Here is a 17559-nt window from a genome sequence, read left to right on the forward strand (position 1 = left end):
TATACGCGACATTCAGAGAACAGTGCAATCGTAGAAGCGAGGATATAAATGGCAACAATCCCAGGTTATCCTCTAGACAAAGCTCGCATATAATAGCAATCGTGGTAGTGGGTGAAGCGCACAGCTTCATCACGGCTGTCGCGGGGCGGATCATTTAACTGGGAGTGCACTCGATTACGGGGTAACCCAGTCGCCACCGTATCCGTCTCGTCTGGTGATGACGGTTATCAGTGCAGACGACGAGGGCGACGATAACAACGACGACGGAGATGGCGCAAACGGAAACAACGCCAGAACGTCCGGCTTTATGCCCGTCGGCGATTTAGTCTCTTCTCCCGAAGATATATGCAAAGATCTCTCTCTCTCTCTCTCTCTCTCTCTCTCTCTCTCTCTCTCTCTCTCTCTCTCTCTCTCTCTCTCTCTCTCTCTCTCTTTCGACAAAGATGTAGTTATAGAGAAAGTTCGTTCACGAAATCCCTCTCCTCTAAAGAAATCTTTTACATTAATGGATCCTCCCCTTTCTCAGTATAAAAAATAATTGAATAATTAAAACGTGTCGACTTTATCGTTATTGATAATATTAATTCATAAATGATTTATGGTCGTCTAGCCTCGATTGTTTTAATTAACTTATTGACATTAAATAAAAAAATGTATCAGTAATTTTAAAATTTAATTAAGAGAAATACGAGGGAATCAGTAAGTTTTTGCAAGATCCTGACATTCTAATTACGTGATTCTCGACCGTGCAATCATTTCACTTTGGCGATGTTGCTCTGCAATGTGACTCCTCAAACACTTCTTTTTCACTTACGACGATGCATCCAATGACGCGAGGTGGATAGCGGCGAGAGGACAAAGGGGATGGCAGAGCGTCTCGGTGGAGTCGTAAAGTTAAATTAAAAATTTCCATGCGACGGCTTGGCGAGAAGACTCGGAGAGGATGGGAAAGGACCGATAAGGAAAATGTCGTCGCCGGAAATTCTTCCACACCCCTGTTGTCCTTTCCCTGCCTTAGTCTATCGTCTTATTTCCTGACGAGTTTGAGGGAAATGGGTCATCTCGGTCGTTCATTAGTCTTAGCCTCGATGCTTCGAGTTACAGATATACGTTTGTACATTAATCTTTGCAGAAAATTGGCTGTATTCAGCAGAAAAAGTAACTTTGCAAATGTTGTGAAATTTGATATAATTGATCTTCCCTTTAATTCCTCACTGGATTTAAATGTACAAATCATCAAATCATATTAAAGAATCTTACAACAGCTGCAAAGCTGCTTTTTCTACCAACACACTTCATTTTCTTGATTTCGAAAATAAATGTCATAATATTCACACAATGGCTACGTTCAGCAGAACGTTTATTTTGCAACTGTTGGAATTTTTCTTCATGCTCATTGGATTATATTTTTAGATCTAGAAGAATGATCCTATCTTAACAGACATAATCATAAAACTGTTGCAAAACTATTGTGTTCTGCTGAACGCAATGATCGAAAAATTGTATAGGTATATCAAATCAACTTCAGAAACTTCAGAAACTTCAGAAACTAATATATTTTTAATTTTCGGTATTATCATGTTTCAGCTTTCATTCTACCCTTTCTAAATTGTAACCTTTATACACGTAAAAACGTAGAGGTCTGACATTCGCCGACTTCTTTTAATGTCAGATTCGTTGACACGTGAAAGCCCGGCCCTCTGGCACACGCTTCGAAAAATCAGCATGCGATTGAAAATAAATTTTTAACGGAGCAACGGTTTTAAGCTTTTAACGGAACATGTACACCGTAGTCGCGTACAATAAAAGGACTCGAGGGGGAGAGGAGGTGAGCACGTGAAAGTTTCATAACCGGTGTGTCGCGACTATTTTCGACTGGCGCATATTTCGGTGCGACGCGGCGCGGCGCGGCGCAGGAAAAAGAGAATGACGTCTGGGAATACCCAGGAGTTTATGTCTACCTTTACGATCCAATCTTGCAGCGCACGGATGTCCCTTCTCGGTTTCGCGCGATTCAGACGTATGCAAACTCAAGGACCCTATCTTCCCGCGTCAACGGGGAAAAGCGAAGCTCGTCGAGAACGTGGAAGAAACGCGCTTCGTACGAGAGATCGAGAGACTTGGATATGTCGAGAAAGCTTCACGAAATAAAGAATAATGAAAGTACAGGGATAGAAGCGCGGAATAGAGCGATCGCAAGACTACGAAACGATACGGTGTTCGCGCATTTTCGGGTGGCGGCTAAAATATATGAGAACGCCAGCGGAGAGGAAACGCGGGGGAGGCGTAGAAAGCCTCGTTGGGCTTCGTCAGTCTCGCGCATTTGGGTGATATGCCTTTTTTTCCTCTTTCTCCATTCGTCTTTCTCCGAGGTCCTCCTTCCCTCTGGCGTACGCATACACGGAACGCACACATACACACATTGATGTTCTCCAGGCCATCCCGGCGCACAGAGAACCGCGCGCGCGCACACTTGCTCGTGTACCATCTATATCTCTTCCCTCCATACCCCAAGAGGGCTCTCTCTCTCTCTCGCTCTCTCTCTCTCTCGTGGATATATAGGTAGAAGCCGGGTTGGTCGATAGTTCGCGCGTAGCAACAGCCGGCCGGGGCTTTTTGCCCGACTTTTAAACTCCCGACTGTAACCGAGGTACTCATACACCCCCGACCTTCCCACCCCCTGAGTGAGCGAATATCCCTCCCTATTCAAGCTTGATACCCGACCTGGCAGCGGAAAATGATGGTAGAGAAAAAAAAAAGAACTATCACATGACTGATGATCTTAGAAAGATGAGAATTCGGTAAGAATGTCGATTGAAGAAGTTACGGTCGGCTGAAGTCAATTGTAATAGTTTCTGCAACATCATGAGACCAAGATTCTAATATTTCAAGGAAAGCACTCTTTGTGCGTGCATGCGTGAGTGTGTGTGTGTATGTGCGCGCGCGCGCGCATGCGTGCGTGTGTGTGTGTTTAGTATGTAGTTGTGTTACGTGGTAATTTAATTAATCAGCAATAAGAGATCCATAAATTTAATTTTAATGACATATTCTTTACGATGATGATTTCAGTCGACGATAATTCCGTGGAAGACAGTTATTTGTTGAAACTGTTGAATTTCAGTATTAAACAGCTCGGTAATTAAGATTCGCATTGAAATTCTGAGAAAGTATGAATTCAAATAAATGGCTCGCGCTAGGATCAACCACGAGTCTTCAGTTGGGTAACAATACTGAACCCGCCCATAGCAGAGAAATGGAAAAAATGTTGTTGGGTGTTACCGACACTTCCGTATCCAAGTTGGCCGTCATATCATTAAAGGAAATATGATGTCTGACTAAAAGCAGAGCGATTACGCTTTCACATCGACTACGAGCAGCTTGTTAAACGCGATCAAAGTGGATATTCGTTGAAATGACGTAATGATCGCGAATAAGAGCGACACATAATGGTCGACATTGTCGAATAGTTCCAATTTGAACGACGTAATTAAAATTAAAATCGAAGATAAAATAAAATGTTCAACAATGTATATATATATATATTTTTTTTAAATTTATTTAGCGTATATCAATTTATACTCGCGGCTTTGAAAATGTGTTTAAAAAATAATTTAATAATACATTATACATAATAAATTTAAATATAAAAATTTATATCGTAAATTAATTTTTTATTTATATTCATATTCTCACGTAGATTACTGTAAATATATTTTGTTCAAAATGAAATGAAAAGAAATTTTACTATCTTCTCTTTTTCACAGATATCTTTTCAAATTCAGCAGATTAGATTCGACTAATTTTCACGTGAACCTTTACTTCGGAGCTTCGTCCTACCCATTTAAATGTTCAATCTCACTATGTAACAGAAGAAAGCACGGAAGAGGGAAAATGCGAAGCTCGCACTGTCGATTTGTTATCGTCGCGACGTGAAGTACACTTCTATTTCTCTAGGAATAAAGATAAAAGCGAGACACGAACGAACGATATCCGTGATCGAAGCTTTCAACCGAAACGAAGTGCAAGACAGGTTTGCGCTTTCGTTTCTCAGACCCCCTCGCAAGGATGTACAATGCATGAGACTTCGGAAAGGACCGTTGAAGTTCCGTCTTTCTACGCGCTTCACGTAGTCTGCCTTCCTGGATGGTTATTTTTACATTCCTTCTCTTTTCCGCTTTCTACTATCAGCGTATGTGACCAGAAAAATCGAAAGTGCATAATCAAAAAATTTGGAAATATATTAATTAACTAGATTAATATATATCTTAAAATACCAGCAGTTTGAAATTAGTTTCTTGCTTATAATTATTTTAGTAGAAAAATTATATAAATCCACATATCATTATAAAGGATGTAATTTCCTGTCATTATACTGTGAAATTATCGTTAAACCATGCCAGATCACCTTTATCAATTACGGCACTTTTGTAAAACAACGCTTAACTATCTTTTCTCTCGTACTTTTTCGCATTAAGCGCGTAATACCGGTTATTTTCTCTACTGGACTTTAATTGTCATCCTCCGTGCTCCTTCGGTGGATAATTCATAACTGGCACGAACAGTAATTTATTGCCGGAAACTCGTTAAGATCGCTACTTCAGAACCAGTTCTTCAAAGCGGTTCGATAATGCATCTCACACACCCGCTCCAACTAATCGATATCAACTTCCTTGTAAAAATTTCGCGGATACTTCGTTATTGTAACAATTATACGAGTATACAAAAAACCACATCATACAGTTATCACAAGAGAGATTAGAGCCACTACGATAAATCGCCGAGATTGGATACAAGAAAAATGTAAAGTCACAGATGCTATAAAAAAAATCTCGTGCAATTTTATTCAAAAACTATTTTATTAAAAAATTCAAATAATAATATAAAATATTTCAGTTTATTTGTGTATGAGATAAAATGTCCACGGCAGCACATTAAATGAAGAATTTTATCTTTAAAATTACATTTTATTTCGAAAAGTTCACATATTGCTCTGACCTTAACATTAAATTCTTTTTCTATATATTTTAATTTAACCGAACATATTTTAATTAATGATAAAATTTATCTTGAATCATTTTTCTTACTAATACAGTTTCGAAACGTGCAATGATGCCATTTTCGTGGTTCACTGATAAGGCGATTTAACAACTTGTAAAATTCTTCCTCACGTAATAGCGATCGCAATGAGAACAAGAACTACACCTTTATCTTTTTAACGATGGAAAAGAGGGACGGAAGAAGAAATAAGTCAGTCGAGACGAGAAGGTGGACGGGGGTAGATTGGTACGTGTCTAGCTTTGAGAGTACACTGACGACGAGAGGTTGTCGTCCCTCTGACTGGTTGGCTGGCACGGAAACGACCTTGGAATCAGCTGTGCGATACGAGGATGAAATTTCCTACCGAGACGCGTCGACGTCTTAGCGCGTAGGAGGATCCGAAGAATAACGTGATAGGAGAGAGGATGAGAAAGAAAGAGAGAGAGAGAGGGGGGAGGGGAGAGAAAGAGAGCTTATATCTCGACGAGGTCGGGGATGGCACGACAATGAGGTCACTGAGATCCGATGGGGATGGATTCCTCTTGGCATTCCTTGCGTAAGTTACGATGGCACTTCTCCGAGAAAATTTGCTTTCGAATCGTAAAAACGGTATGCGAGTGTTCTTTTTAACACCTCCTCTTCTCCTTTTAATTTCATTTACACATTCAAGAACATATTAACATATGATGAATCTCCCGCGAGATTTTTATTTAAATTTTATTTATCACTTCAGTCCGAATGTAACATAAATAGCAGATACTTAATAATTAACGGTAATAATATCGCGTGAGCGCGCTGTTAAGCTATTAATTTCACTAAACGAGATCCACGAAAATTATTAATAAAGAGAATCCTGAAGAATAACCAATAAAAGTTCCCCTTTTAAATTTTAATGTAATCGATTCTCTTACACATTTATCTCATTATTGTTACGCTTTATTGATATATTGGTGATATTTTTAACAGATACGTAAAGCACAGTTGATACATTATTTATTACGCTTAAATTCAATTATGGAGGTGTCTGAAAAAGTGCATATAATAACAATAATATATTTTAAAATTCTTTATCAAAAAAACAATCTCTTTTCACAGCAGCTAAATGAATAACACACTCGTTTATTAATTCTACTAATTAAGCAGAATTGTTTTTTGTTTTTGACATTTCCATTCAGATTATTTCTCACATATAAATTGCAAAAATGTAAATCTAATTGCCATAACAACTAACGAATCAAACAAAATAATCAAACTGTCCAAATATCTTTCTCGGGAAAATTAATTTTATCACCGATGGCTTTTGTTTTGTCTTCAGCCAACCGATTGCGAGCAATCGCAATGAATTGCATCCGAAAAACGAGCTGATTGTGGATTGGCGAATTTATTATCGTAGTGTTGCACTGGCCACGATAAAATCCACGATATACGATACTACCTAGTCGCAATGTAATTCGTTGCCGTAGCTTAACCATTGTATAAACAGGGCGTATTGCATGCATCGAGAGAAGGAGAGGAGAGGAGAGGAGAGGGGAGAGAGAGAGAGAGAGAGAAAGGGAAAAACCAGTCGAAAGAGAACTATTGCACCTGTGCACTCGAGGTAACGAATGCACAACCACATAACGAATAGATCTCGACTGGGCGCTGCCCCAGCGATTTTCGCATATTTCGCACGGAATTTCGCATTAAAGATCAATAGTTAACGAGCTATTTGCTATAATTATTCAGCCACTAACTGTGTCGACATCCAGTATGCCGCATCGTTACGCTGGCCAATACATGTTCTCATATTTCCGTTCATTCATTCATTTGCAATGAATTTCCTTATATTACAGTGTATCAATTAGAGAGAGCTGATAAACACTCGCAACCCGCGGAGAACAATAATATAGTTTTCTCGACGGGAACGTTATTTACCACAATGTGCGTAGAAATTAATAAACGAATTTCTTCATTTCAACTGTAAACAGCATAATAATTTCAATGAACAAATCACAAAGCACAACAGGCATTATGTGGTACATTTTGCGTAACTGAATTTAGGCAGATAATGTACCACGATAGAGTTTCGTGCATTAAAAAATACTAAATTTTAATAAATATTTGTTCGCATAATATTAACTGACTAAATTAATTTACTTACTTAGTCAATATATATTTATTTCATTAAAAAAATGATACTTAAATTAATGATTCTTATACCACATAAATATATGTTATAAATATTTATAACAGTTGGTATTATTCAAACAAATATTTATTGAAATTTAGTAAATTTTTCTTCAATACATACATGTCAATTGAACACAAAAATATCAATTGAATAACAAAGAAACAAAGGGATGAAGATGTTAATCGAAGAAAGGCGTTGAAAAGTGCGAGATCGCGCGAGCTAATCGAGATCCCGTAGACGCTATGAAAGTTCGACGAGAGACGGCGGCTCGTGCAGGAAAAGGGATAACTGAAGGCAATGATCGAACGTGGCGTGACCCGGCAAATTACTGTCACTCGAGGTAATTTCAGCGTAATCGCCTCTTCCATTCCATTTACCGCGTCTAAAGCGAAATTTACCTTTCGAGCGTATCCGAGGCGAGAGAGCGGCCGTCGAAAATACATCGCGCGCGCGCGCAATGACGAAATAATTTGCCAGGAGACACCTCGTGATTCTATCCATTTACCTACACATATAATAATCTGTTTGTGACTCTTCCTATGTGTCTTTTCTTTCTCTTGAGATTTAGTCCACGATTACTGCGGCGCGATTATTTTACGAGATAAGAGAATGAATAATTAATTTACAGCTCTCTCTTCTTATGGAAATACATAATAAAATGGTACACAATATGGTGGAAATATATAATTAAAATTAAAAAAAAATATATATAATTAAAAGTAAACCAAATTCGTTAATAATTCATGGCACATTTCATAAATAATGTTGATTCCGTTAGCCTAGCTGGAAAAATTAACAGTAACCGTCAATGATTCAGGCAAAAACTCTTGTTACATCAAAATATTTTTGCGAGTGATACAAAAATCTAAGCACCTTATACAATCAACAAAATAAAAATAAATAGAACAATAAATAACTCGTAAAGATGAACTAGTTATTACAAATTATTTATCAATTATGCTCAATTTTCTTTTCGTCATTCTTCAAAGCTTGTTCTCAAACACTTGTTCTTAGGTACGTCTGTACGTTCACTCGAAAATATGTACATAGCACTTACGTTGGATACATTGTAGCTGCTGTATTGCTCTTTGGGGCTGCCTCCGCCGTTCTGCTCGCACTGCTTGTTCTTGAAGGCTCGGTAATTCTCTCGTAGCTGTTTGCCGTACTGGAACACAAAGCGGAGCGGACATCATTAACGCGCGAGCGTTGCAGTTCGCAAGATGCGCGCGACGAGTAAACACGCCGCGCGCCTAACCGATTCTACGCTCCGGGCACATCGTAACATCCGAGGCCGATAAAGCCGACGGGTGTAAAAAAAAAAACTGCATCTGCGATTTGCATAATTTTACACACCTCACTTTGTCGCATAGTGCCGGTCGACTAGCGCGTGCTGCCCAGCTGTGCGAGGCGAACCGTCGATCGATACACCTCGCCCGTCGAGGTATCGCACTTGCCTAGATAAATTCAACGTTGCTACGCGGACAGAATACGAAAGTATCACCTGATACTTTCCTCAATTTCTCCAACAATTAAATTCCTTTTCCTCTCGTCTTTTTGGGATGCGCGAAGCTGTATAAATGTAATTACCATATTTTGAGAAGAATTTGGGAAGAAAGAAGAAAAAAATAACAAACCGGAGTAAAAAAAAATTAATTTTGATAATTAAAAATCATCTAAATTATTACATATATAAATTTATTTACACACCATTGCAGCTTTTATAAACGTAATGTAATTCGTAATAGCGTCTCGAATAATGTTGAAACATAAATAAATGTCACGCTTCGAATCTATTTTTCGAACAACAAGATTAGTGATACTCATTTTTCGACTCGAACTGTAATCCTATTTCTTGCAAGCAGCTTGCGAATGCAGGAGGAATATTCGATCGAAACAACCGATTCATTACGTCGGGAAATATCTACGCTTCGCAAGCGCAATGATAAGGTTCCGTGATTGAGTCAAAGGTAATCCGTGTGAGCTCCTCTAAGCTCCTTATATCGCCCACGTGCTAGGGAACAGTCATTTAAAGCAAAGCTGACTTATGAATGAAGTTTACTTCCTTGCTCACTCAGAGATTTCATAAATTATCCATTCAAGAAAAATTACAATTCTAAATGTAAATATATATTACAACGAAAAAACGCAGAACAAAATATAAAATATCATTTTTTAATTAATTCCAAACAGATTTTGTTTAGTTTAATTTTAATTTAACATTAATAGATTTTGTAATTTTAAAATTTATGTAATTATTTAAAATATCGAAAAGTAAAGATCAAATTTCCATCCTAAATGAAAAGTCCATTAAAATAAAGAATTTAATTCTGGAAAAATAAAGAATTTCGATAAAAAAAGGGGGGAAAAACGTGTAGGTACTTCGGTGTATGTACTTTGTGCACGAGCAAGTATATGTCAATCGCGCGACGAGACGAACGTGGACGCGAAAAACGAGACGAGACAAGACAGGAGAAACAGACGATGCCACGTGAAATAATGACGGTGAACGTGTGCATAACCGTAGGACCCAGCAGTGGTATAACCATCGTATCGACCCACAAGACAGTCGGGCGCATCCATGCTCGACTGACTGCTCACGCACACGCGCGCCCACTCACACACGCAACCGTAAATTGCTCGTGACGTGCACGGCACCCACACGCATACACGCACAGGAGTACTAATATACCAATGCGGGCTTGCACCATGGTACGAAAATTATCCCGGCAAGCTTTGTGACCGGCGAGAACTCGCTTAGCAACAGCAAAAATATAAACTCGTACCTACCAAGTTTTATATTAATGCACAAGTTAAACAAAAGTTTTCGCATAAGTTCTCGAGTTGTGCATCTCTTGTCTTTCATAAATAATTTTGTTAATTTTCATTTAATTTCATTAAAAAATTTTGTTCCTTCGCAATTCCTGGCAATTTGCAATTTTAACTCCTCCGTCAGCAATAAAGGTCTTCGAGAAAAGGAGCAAATTTCTGTTGTTGTTCTGAATTAGAATTATATAAAAATTTGAAAAAATTTTGGTATAATTTTTCAAAGTTTTAACGAGCTGTTACCATCATAGAGGTCGGACTGTATTTTATGTATTTTTTTACAGATCTAGATTTATCTACTAGAATTCATGATCAAAACATCGATAGTGCCTTTCCAATATTTTCGGCGGAGGAGTCAGAGAAGAAAATAATTGAGTCAATACTTTCATTCGACGATACTGTAAAATTTCAATAAAATAAAGATTCTACACATTTCACAATATGTCAGTAAAATATTCTACTGATTAAAAACACATCCAAATATCGTCCGTGTCATCGATTGTCTCGTCACGCGCTTCTTGCTTGACGCTGAAAGTGAGAGAATTTAAACGAAGACCGGGATTCGTCGCTTTCGCATTTCGGAAGTCAGGAACGTGATCGAGGTGGATGCGAAGATGAAGGGTGGCGGCGACTAATTGAAGGCGGCCCTGGAGTATTGCCGGCGCGCGCGCGTTTGGAGAGATAATTATGTAATTCAATTATTCGCAAACGCAGATGAGAAACGCGCCGACGAGGAAAGCGGCAAGGCATGAATGTATGCTAACGTTAATCAGCGGCAGAGTAACGGAGAGCGATAACGAAGCACACGAGCTCTAAGTAAACGAAAGATAATGCCGCGACGAATCCTTCGATATCACAAAATCACGTTCCCGATAATACGGTGTTATTGATTAAAAGCTGTTGAAAAGTTGCTCCACTAGTTGGTCGCGACAAGTTTCCCTCGTAAATGACTGTACAAGTCAGCGCAACTCATTCTTGGAATCATTCTTGCTGCATAATTAATATATATATAATTATAATAATTATAATTCGCGGATCGCAAGAAACTCCATATGGACAGAGATACGTGTAATCGAGTAGATAGAAAGCGACCCGGTATTATATGCGACTTAACTTTATCCGTGGCTCTTATTGCTACGATCTGATCTATTCACTTTCTCATTATCGTTATCATTTCTCGAGACGGGCAACAACCGGGACTGTCAAATAACAATATTTTATTTATGATTGGCAGCGGCAATCATAAATATCATAAATCATATTTTTTGTAATCGCTATATCGACTTATCGTCTCGCAAGGAACCTGGTCCTGAATTAATCCGATGGATTACGGGCGAGAACCTTCTATTCATTCTAATCCATTATTTTGATATCTATTAATAAATCTATCGACACGTTTTCTATTTTAATTACTTTCGCCATGTTGGACTTAAATACAGATAACATTAATTCTATAAACGTGTTCAAACTTTCACACAATAAGAATACTGAAGTTACTGTGACATCTTCTATCTCGGACTCCATGCCTCGCAAATTAACAAAGACTAATCCGAGCCCTATACTTATTGTTAGACTTCGCAGATTTCTAGTGAAGTAAATCAAAGTCTGCCAAGATTGAAATACGATGAGGAAACGAGACGAGGGAGAAGAATGACGTAGAAACAAAGGGAGCACAGAAGAATACGGGAGTGTCAATGTCTTCTCGATCAAAGCGAGTCCTGCAGATTTCTCTAAGCCTACCCGTTCATTTGTTCTCTTCTTTCTCCCTTTCCATCTCTATCTCTCTCTATCCCTCTCTCCCTTCCGCCTTTCCAACTCTTCTCGTTCGCCGCATCTCATCAGACTCCTAGCTTTTTCTCGGATGAAAGAATTACAAAGGCCTCACTGAGACACGCGTAAGTACTACCTTAGTGCCGTTACCGACTAAGACGACGTCTCGTCCTTTTCCCTTCGGATAGAAGGTGAGCCGAGAAACAGAGAGCAAACGAGAGAGAGAGAGAGAGAGAGAGACAGAGAGAGAGAGAGAGAGAAATGAACGGTGAACGAGGGAGCTAAGCGAGAGACGTCGAGAGCCGGAGAAAAGAGAAGAGCACATAGTAAATCCAGAGCGGCTAGATAGGTAGGATAGGCTGACAAGAGACGCAGACAGGCATGGATGACCAACGAGGCCGATAAACACTAGGCAAGTCTGGCCTGTCTGCTCGCCGGCGGCCACGGTAGTACAGACGTATGGCTTGGGGGACTCTCGAGGATGCACCGACACAGGTTGGGTTACGATTCTCTGGTGCAAGGTCTCCAAATTACATCCCGTGGCAGATGAATTTGCTATCTGACCTAGCACGAGCGTTATTCGGAATGAACATAAGTCGTAATGATAATAGACAGCGGAAGAAACGCTTGCGAGAAACGCAGCAGTTGTGTAAATTAAACAAAATCGTCGAGACCAAGAGGGAGAATTAAATTAATTAAATGTGGAAATTAAATTCAATGAAAATTATTAGGAAATTTTGGCGTAAAGCGTAAATATATAAAATGCCATTTAAAATTCTGTTTTTCCCCGTAAATACATCGCTGAAATTATTCCAGTTTAATTTCAAATTCACAACTCCCGAAAGAAAGGCTATTTGTACATTAATAAATATTACTTTTTTAATTATTAATTTGCTTCGCAAGCATGATTATCATTCTATGAACGATAGAACGATGATGTCATGCCCGAGCTTTACTTCCTGGAGATCAGCCAGACTGGAGAGACGGGCTGAGCAGCCACTTCAGCCTGAGGAAGAATAAGCCCGTAAAGAGTAGCGTAATAAGGAATAGGCGGCCGTAGTCTAAAGTCTCTCTCTCTTTCTCTCTCTTTTCCTTCGGCGAAACTGTCAGTCGCGCGTTGTTAGCGCACACCGTTACCATCCGTAAGTTATTCTTCTCAATGAACACTTCAACTAAAGTGAAAGAGAGAGAGAGAGATATTATTATCAACGATGATGGAAAAAAAAGTCTCGATGTGTCAATTTTTGTCAAAAAAAAAAGAGAGCAAGAGAGAAAGAGAAGCAAGAAAAATGCACCGTGTCAGTGCCACTCTAAAAGAAGAAAAAAAATGTAGCCATACGAAACGTGCTGAAGCTGCGTGATATAGTGTGTACGTACGTCGACAAAAGTGAAGTGTTCTCCGTTAAACACGAACCGCGCGCGAGTCACGCAACTTCTTTGAACTTCACGAAGAAGTTTCGACATTCGACGTCGACGCGAACGCAGACGCGATAGAAATGGGGAGGAACGGAAAGAAAATAAGGCTCATTATACCCGGCTCCATCACGGACCTAATGATACCCACGGCCCGTCCACAGAGGGATGATCACATTGTAAAGGAAGAGTCGAATAAGAAGACGCGGAATCGGCTGGGAAACGAAATATTGCAGCGATACTTTGTAAGCGTTATTATCCTCACCGCAAATTTAAGTACCTATTTCTCCAGTTGATATTAGCTTTCTCCTTACATTGTAGCGGTTATTTACTAAAGCTGGCATGGTCATTTATATACCCTCCGTATTATTAATTCTTGATTATACACTTTCCACGCGAATCTGCCGACATTTGTTGTAACCCTAATCGACATTACTGAGAGTACACTTGACGTAATAAACTAACATTTCCGTTTGGACAAGCAACAATTTCGTTCAAATGGCTCATCCAGTTTGGGGTTAATGGGCTTCCCTCTCAAACTACTCACGAGACACCTTGAATCACTGTACCGTAAGTTGTATTTCCTTCGAATAGAAAACGGAAATGGAGCAAGGAAAAGAAATCACATTCTTACCTTAGCGAGTCTCATGGCTGTGAGCCAGCAGGTGCGCGATTTTTCGTTCTCGAAAATAATGACCTTGATCCCAGGCTCCCCAGCCTCCGTATCTTCGGCTTCAGCGTTGCTGTTCGGTCTCAGACAGGCGCCCCACTCGAAGGGTGCGCCGAAAACCCGCTTGGCGTTCGGTATCCTGTAGACGTTGTAATCCGACAAGTGCGCGAGTGTGATTAGTTGTTCGTTGTCCTGTAACAAAAATAATGACACACTTATTAAAATTTTGCTCGAAGGTATTCAGGTTAAAATTATTCACGCAAAAGGCAACTGAAACGAAAAGAAAAGCTCAAAATAGAAAAGCTTATTACGAGAAATTACTATCTTCCTTCCCGTATTGCAACATTTACGTTACAAACGCGAGTTGTATAACTATTGGTAATTTACTTCCCTTAATAATACGTTTGTGGTCCACAGTTAATGAAGATGTAACATAATGGTTGTTTGTTCCCAGTTATTGTATATTAAATGAATAATAAGAACGAACACTAATTACTAGCTACGTTTTCAATTATTATAAAACCATTGGTGTAATAATTAATTAATCAGCATGGCCACAATAACTATAATGATTATAGATGAACCGAGCGATCTTCCCGTGGAAGTAACGCGAACAAAGTAGTATAAGCGTATCTACGAGTTGCCCGCAAGCAAAAACCGTCGCGAGATACCTTTCCCAGTAGACTCTCTCTCGTTCCGTCGAGACTTCCTATAAGAATCTTCATCGGATTCAGCAGAAAACTTTCTTTCGCGACGTCACCGGGAATCGCGAGGGCAATTTATTATAACGGCGGGACAATTTTTATGGCGGCATGCCGGCACATCGCACAGGAAGCACCACAGCGACGACAGCTCTTATCGCGGAGTCACCATTATTTGCCTGTAGTAGAGACCGGGAAAGTCGCGTTTGTCGAGTGATTTCCGGTAGTAAATATTCATAGATGTGGGTGCGTTCGACATTCTTTAAACGGAATGAAAGGTTGTATCTAATCGCACATCCAGAAAGCAAGCAACGTCTCATGACGTTTTTTACAAATAAAAAATTATGCTCTCATCTTAATTTCCTAAAATATATCTCGATTATATACACGTACGTATCAAATAAGATTAGCAGACATAGAAATAGCGAAGACGTATACTGCAAGGAAAGAACGATTTTGCTGAAGTATCTAAAAATTTAGCTAGGTACAGATCTGAAAATAATTTTATTAAATCGTGAATATAATTGTGTAAGAATCTCAAGCCTGATGAATAATGCTGCAAAAAGTTTTGACATTCTAGCACAATCAACTTCTACATAATTATTTTGATAGTCCAACAAAAATATTTTCTAATAAAGCAAAAAAAAAAAAAATAAACAGGGGACTCTAATAAAATATAAGAGGATTTGTTAAAAAATATTTTCAGATCTGCATTTAGTCTAAATTTTTAAATACTTCAATAAAATTGTCCTTTCCGTGTATTTTATATCTAAAGATGTACAGTCCTTTAACATTTTTATATTTGTGTTTTTTTATATAATATTATACTTCCTTGCTTCCAATAATGCGACACTCTACTCCGAGCTGCATCGCAGACCTTAGTAATTAAATAAAATTACCAACGTCAACAGAGGAACAGCAGATTAGCGTGGATAACGAGATGTATGCGCGACGCCCCGATGTCTAACAATTTCACGCGCAGTCGGTATCATAGCGCTTTTATATTTAACTCGGCGCGTACTATCGCAGGAGGATACCATCCACGTTGTTCTACTCTCTGACCTTTATCCGCTTATCGGTCCACCTGTATGATAAGCGGCCAACCGTAAACCATCGACCGGTCGATTTTCAAAAATCACCTTGTATAATCGCGCTACGTTTCCTGTCATGTTGTGAACTTTCTATTAATAGCAACTGTTATGCATGCGCACGTATTTCCGCGAATTACCTGAATACTCTTTCAATATTTTACTCTCACACTTTAAACAAAAAGTAAAAAATCAACAATTATCTAATCGTTGCGTAAATATATGCGATCATATCTATTAATTAAAAATCAAAATCTCGCCTTATTTATACATCAATATGGAATAGAATAATTATTCAATTGTTATTATCTCATCTCTCGAAAAAATCATTATGCGGCTCATCTCTCGAGATCGAAAGGCATTCCCTCTCGTTTGTTCGTGCCGCATTGAGAGGAAGGGTGCGGTTGGTCAGGGACTCGCAGGTCTCGAGAAAATCCTGTTGGCCGTGGTCGCCGCCGTACTTCATGCCACGATGCTGCCGCTGCTGCTGCTGCGCAAGCATTCGTCACGTGTGCACAAACAGATGGATAAGACAACGGAGAGGAGGAGGAGGAAGAAGAGGAGGAGGAGGAGGAGGAGGAGGAGGAGGAGGAGGAGGAGGAGGAGGAGGAGGAGGAGTATGTGTAAGAGACACAGAGCGAGATAGCGACGGGACCGTTGCAATACGGCTCAGCAAATATTTGACGATTAGCTCGGTTGCACTCTGTACCGCGGGAGAGCGGGGCTGCGTTAACGGTTACGTAACTATTATCCAGCTAACCATGGAATTATGGGTGAAAGTGAATGAGAGAAGGATGAAAAGGTAGAAAGATATTAGTTAAACAGTGCCCGACTACAAAGTAGTCCACAGTACTTAACTGGAAATAAACAAACGTGCGTAACATATCAAGCGTAAAGAATATATGAAAATATAGAAGAGTAGACAGAGGAGAGAGAGAGAGAGAGAGAGAGAGAGAGAGAGCGGAAGAACACGGGAAAATCCGGTGATATTTTCCCGTATTTTTACGGGCAAATTGCCCACGTAAGATTTGCATGTCTACCCGCAAATACAGCTTCACACCGCTTCTTTTGATGAACGCGCGCCCATAATTCTGACACGTGTAAACCGTTGTCATGTGCATATCAAACGCGCCCGTCACGTTCCGTGATCGATCGTGCGCCGTAATCTTTTGAGGATTGTGTCTCTACACGCAGGAGATAAAAGTACACGTTGAAACACGAGCAAATTAATAGCAATGTCAGACGGAGGCGGGCTGGCGATTAAGGTGAGAAAGGTTAGAGTCTGGAGTCCATTTTTAGGTACCGTTTCGGTCACGCTATTCTAAACCGTTAACGAAAAGATATAGTTAAGATAATTTAAAATTAATGATATTTCTCACCGTGTGTAACTTGAGAACTAATTCTTTTTCTTAATCATTATAATTATTATTTAAATAGCGGAATCTAGTATAATACTACTTATAAATTACATAAATTACTTATTTCTTGGAGCATTTACTTCAAGACTGTTGTAACTTCGAGTACAGCAATTCGCAATGGAGATGTATTCGATTTCCATTGCAAAATCATTGCTGAGACATTGGCAAGCACTTTATGATCTGCATATCTCAAATCGATGTCAGCATATATTGCGCACGTTGATCTCTCGAGTAGCTGGATGGCTGCTATTCGAATGTAAAAAGAAAGTAGGATATTCGAAGAAACTCCTTCATCGTTTATCCTGTTATTTTAGCGGTTGTTTAATTAATAATCGTGCACTGGTATGAATTTTATATTTTTCACAATTATACCCGCTCATTATAATTATTATTATATTCTTTATCATATATTAATTATCACGGCGATAAAAACAATAGTAATTGCTTCAGCTAAATAAAATAATTAAAT

At 39.2% G+C, this 17559-nt stretch overlaps 1 protein-coding gene across 1 annotated transcript in view; it reads right to left on the minus strand.

Annotated features, from left to right (window-relative positions):
• Positions 1 to 17559, minus strand: part of LOC105145995 (growth factor receptor-bound protein 14) — a 322967-nt gene that overhangs the window by 31487 nt on the left and 273921 nt on the right. The window contains exons 10-11 of the mRNA XM_087416651.1: positions 13848 to 14075; positions 8265 to 8372 (exon numbers count right to left, since the gene is read on the minus strand). Of these exons, the coding sequence (XP_087272777.1) occupies positions 8265 to 8372; positions 13848 to 14075 (336 nt within the window). The remainder of the gene's footprint in view (positions 1 to 8264; positions 8373 to 13847; positions 14076 to 17559) is intronic.

Source organism: Acromyrmex echinatior, chromosome 1 (genome assembly GCF_024713525.1).
Source record: "Acromyrmex echinatior isolate Ae372 chromosome 1, ASM2471352v2, whole genome shotgun sequence".
Taxonomy (NCBI): domain Eukaryota; kingdom Metazoa; phylum Arthropoda; class Insecta; order Hymenoptera; family Formicidae; genus Acromyrmex; species Acromyrmex echinatior.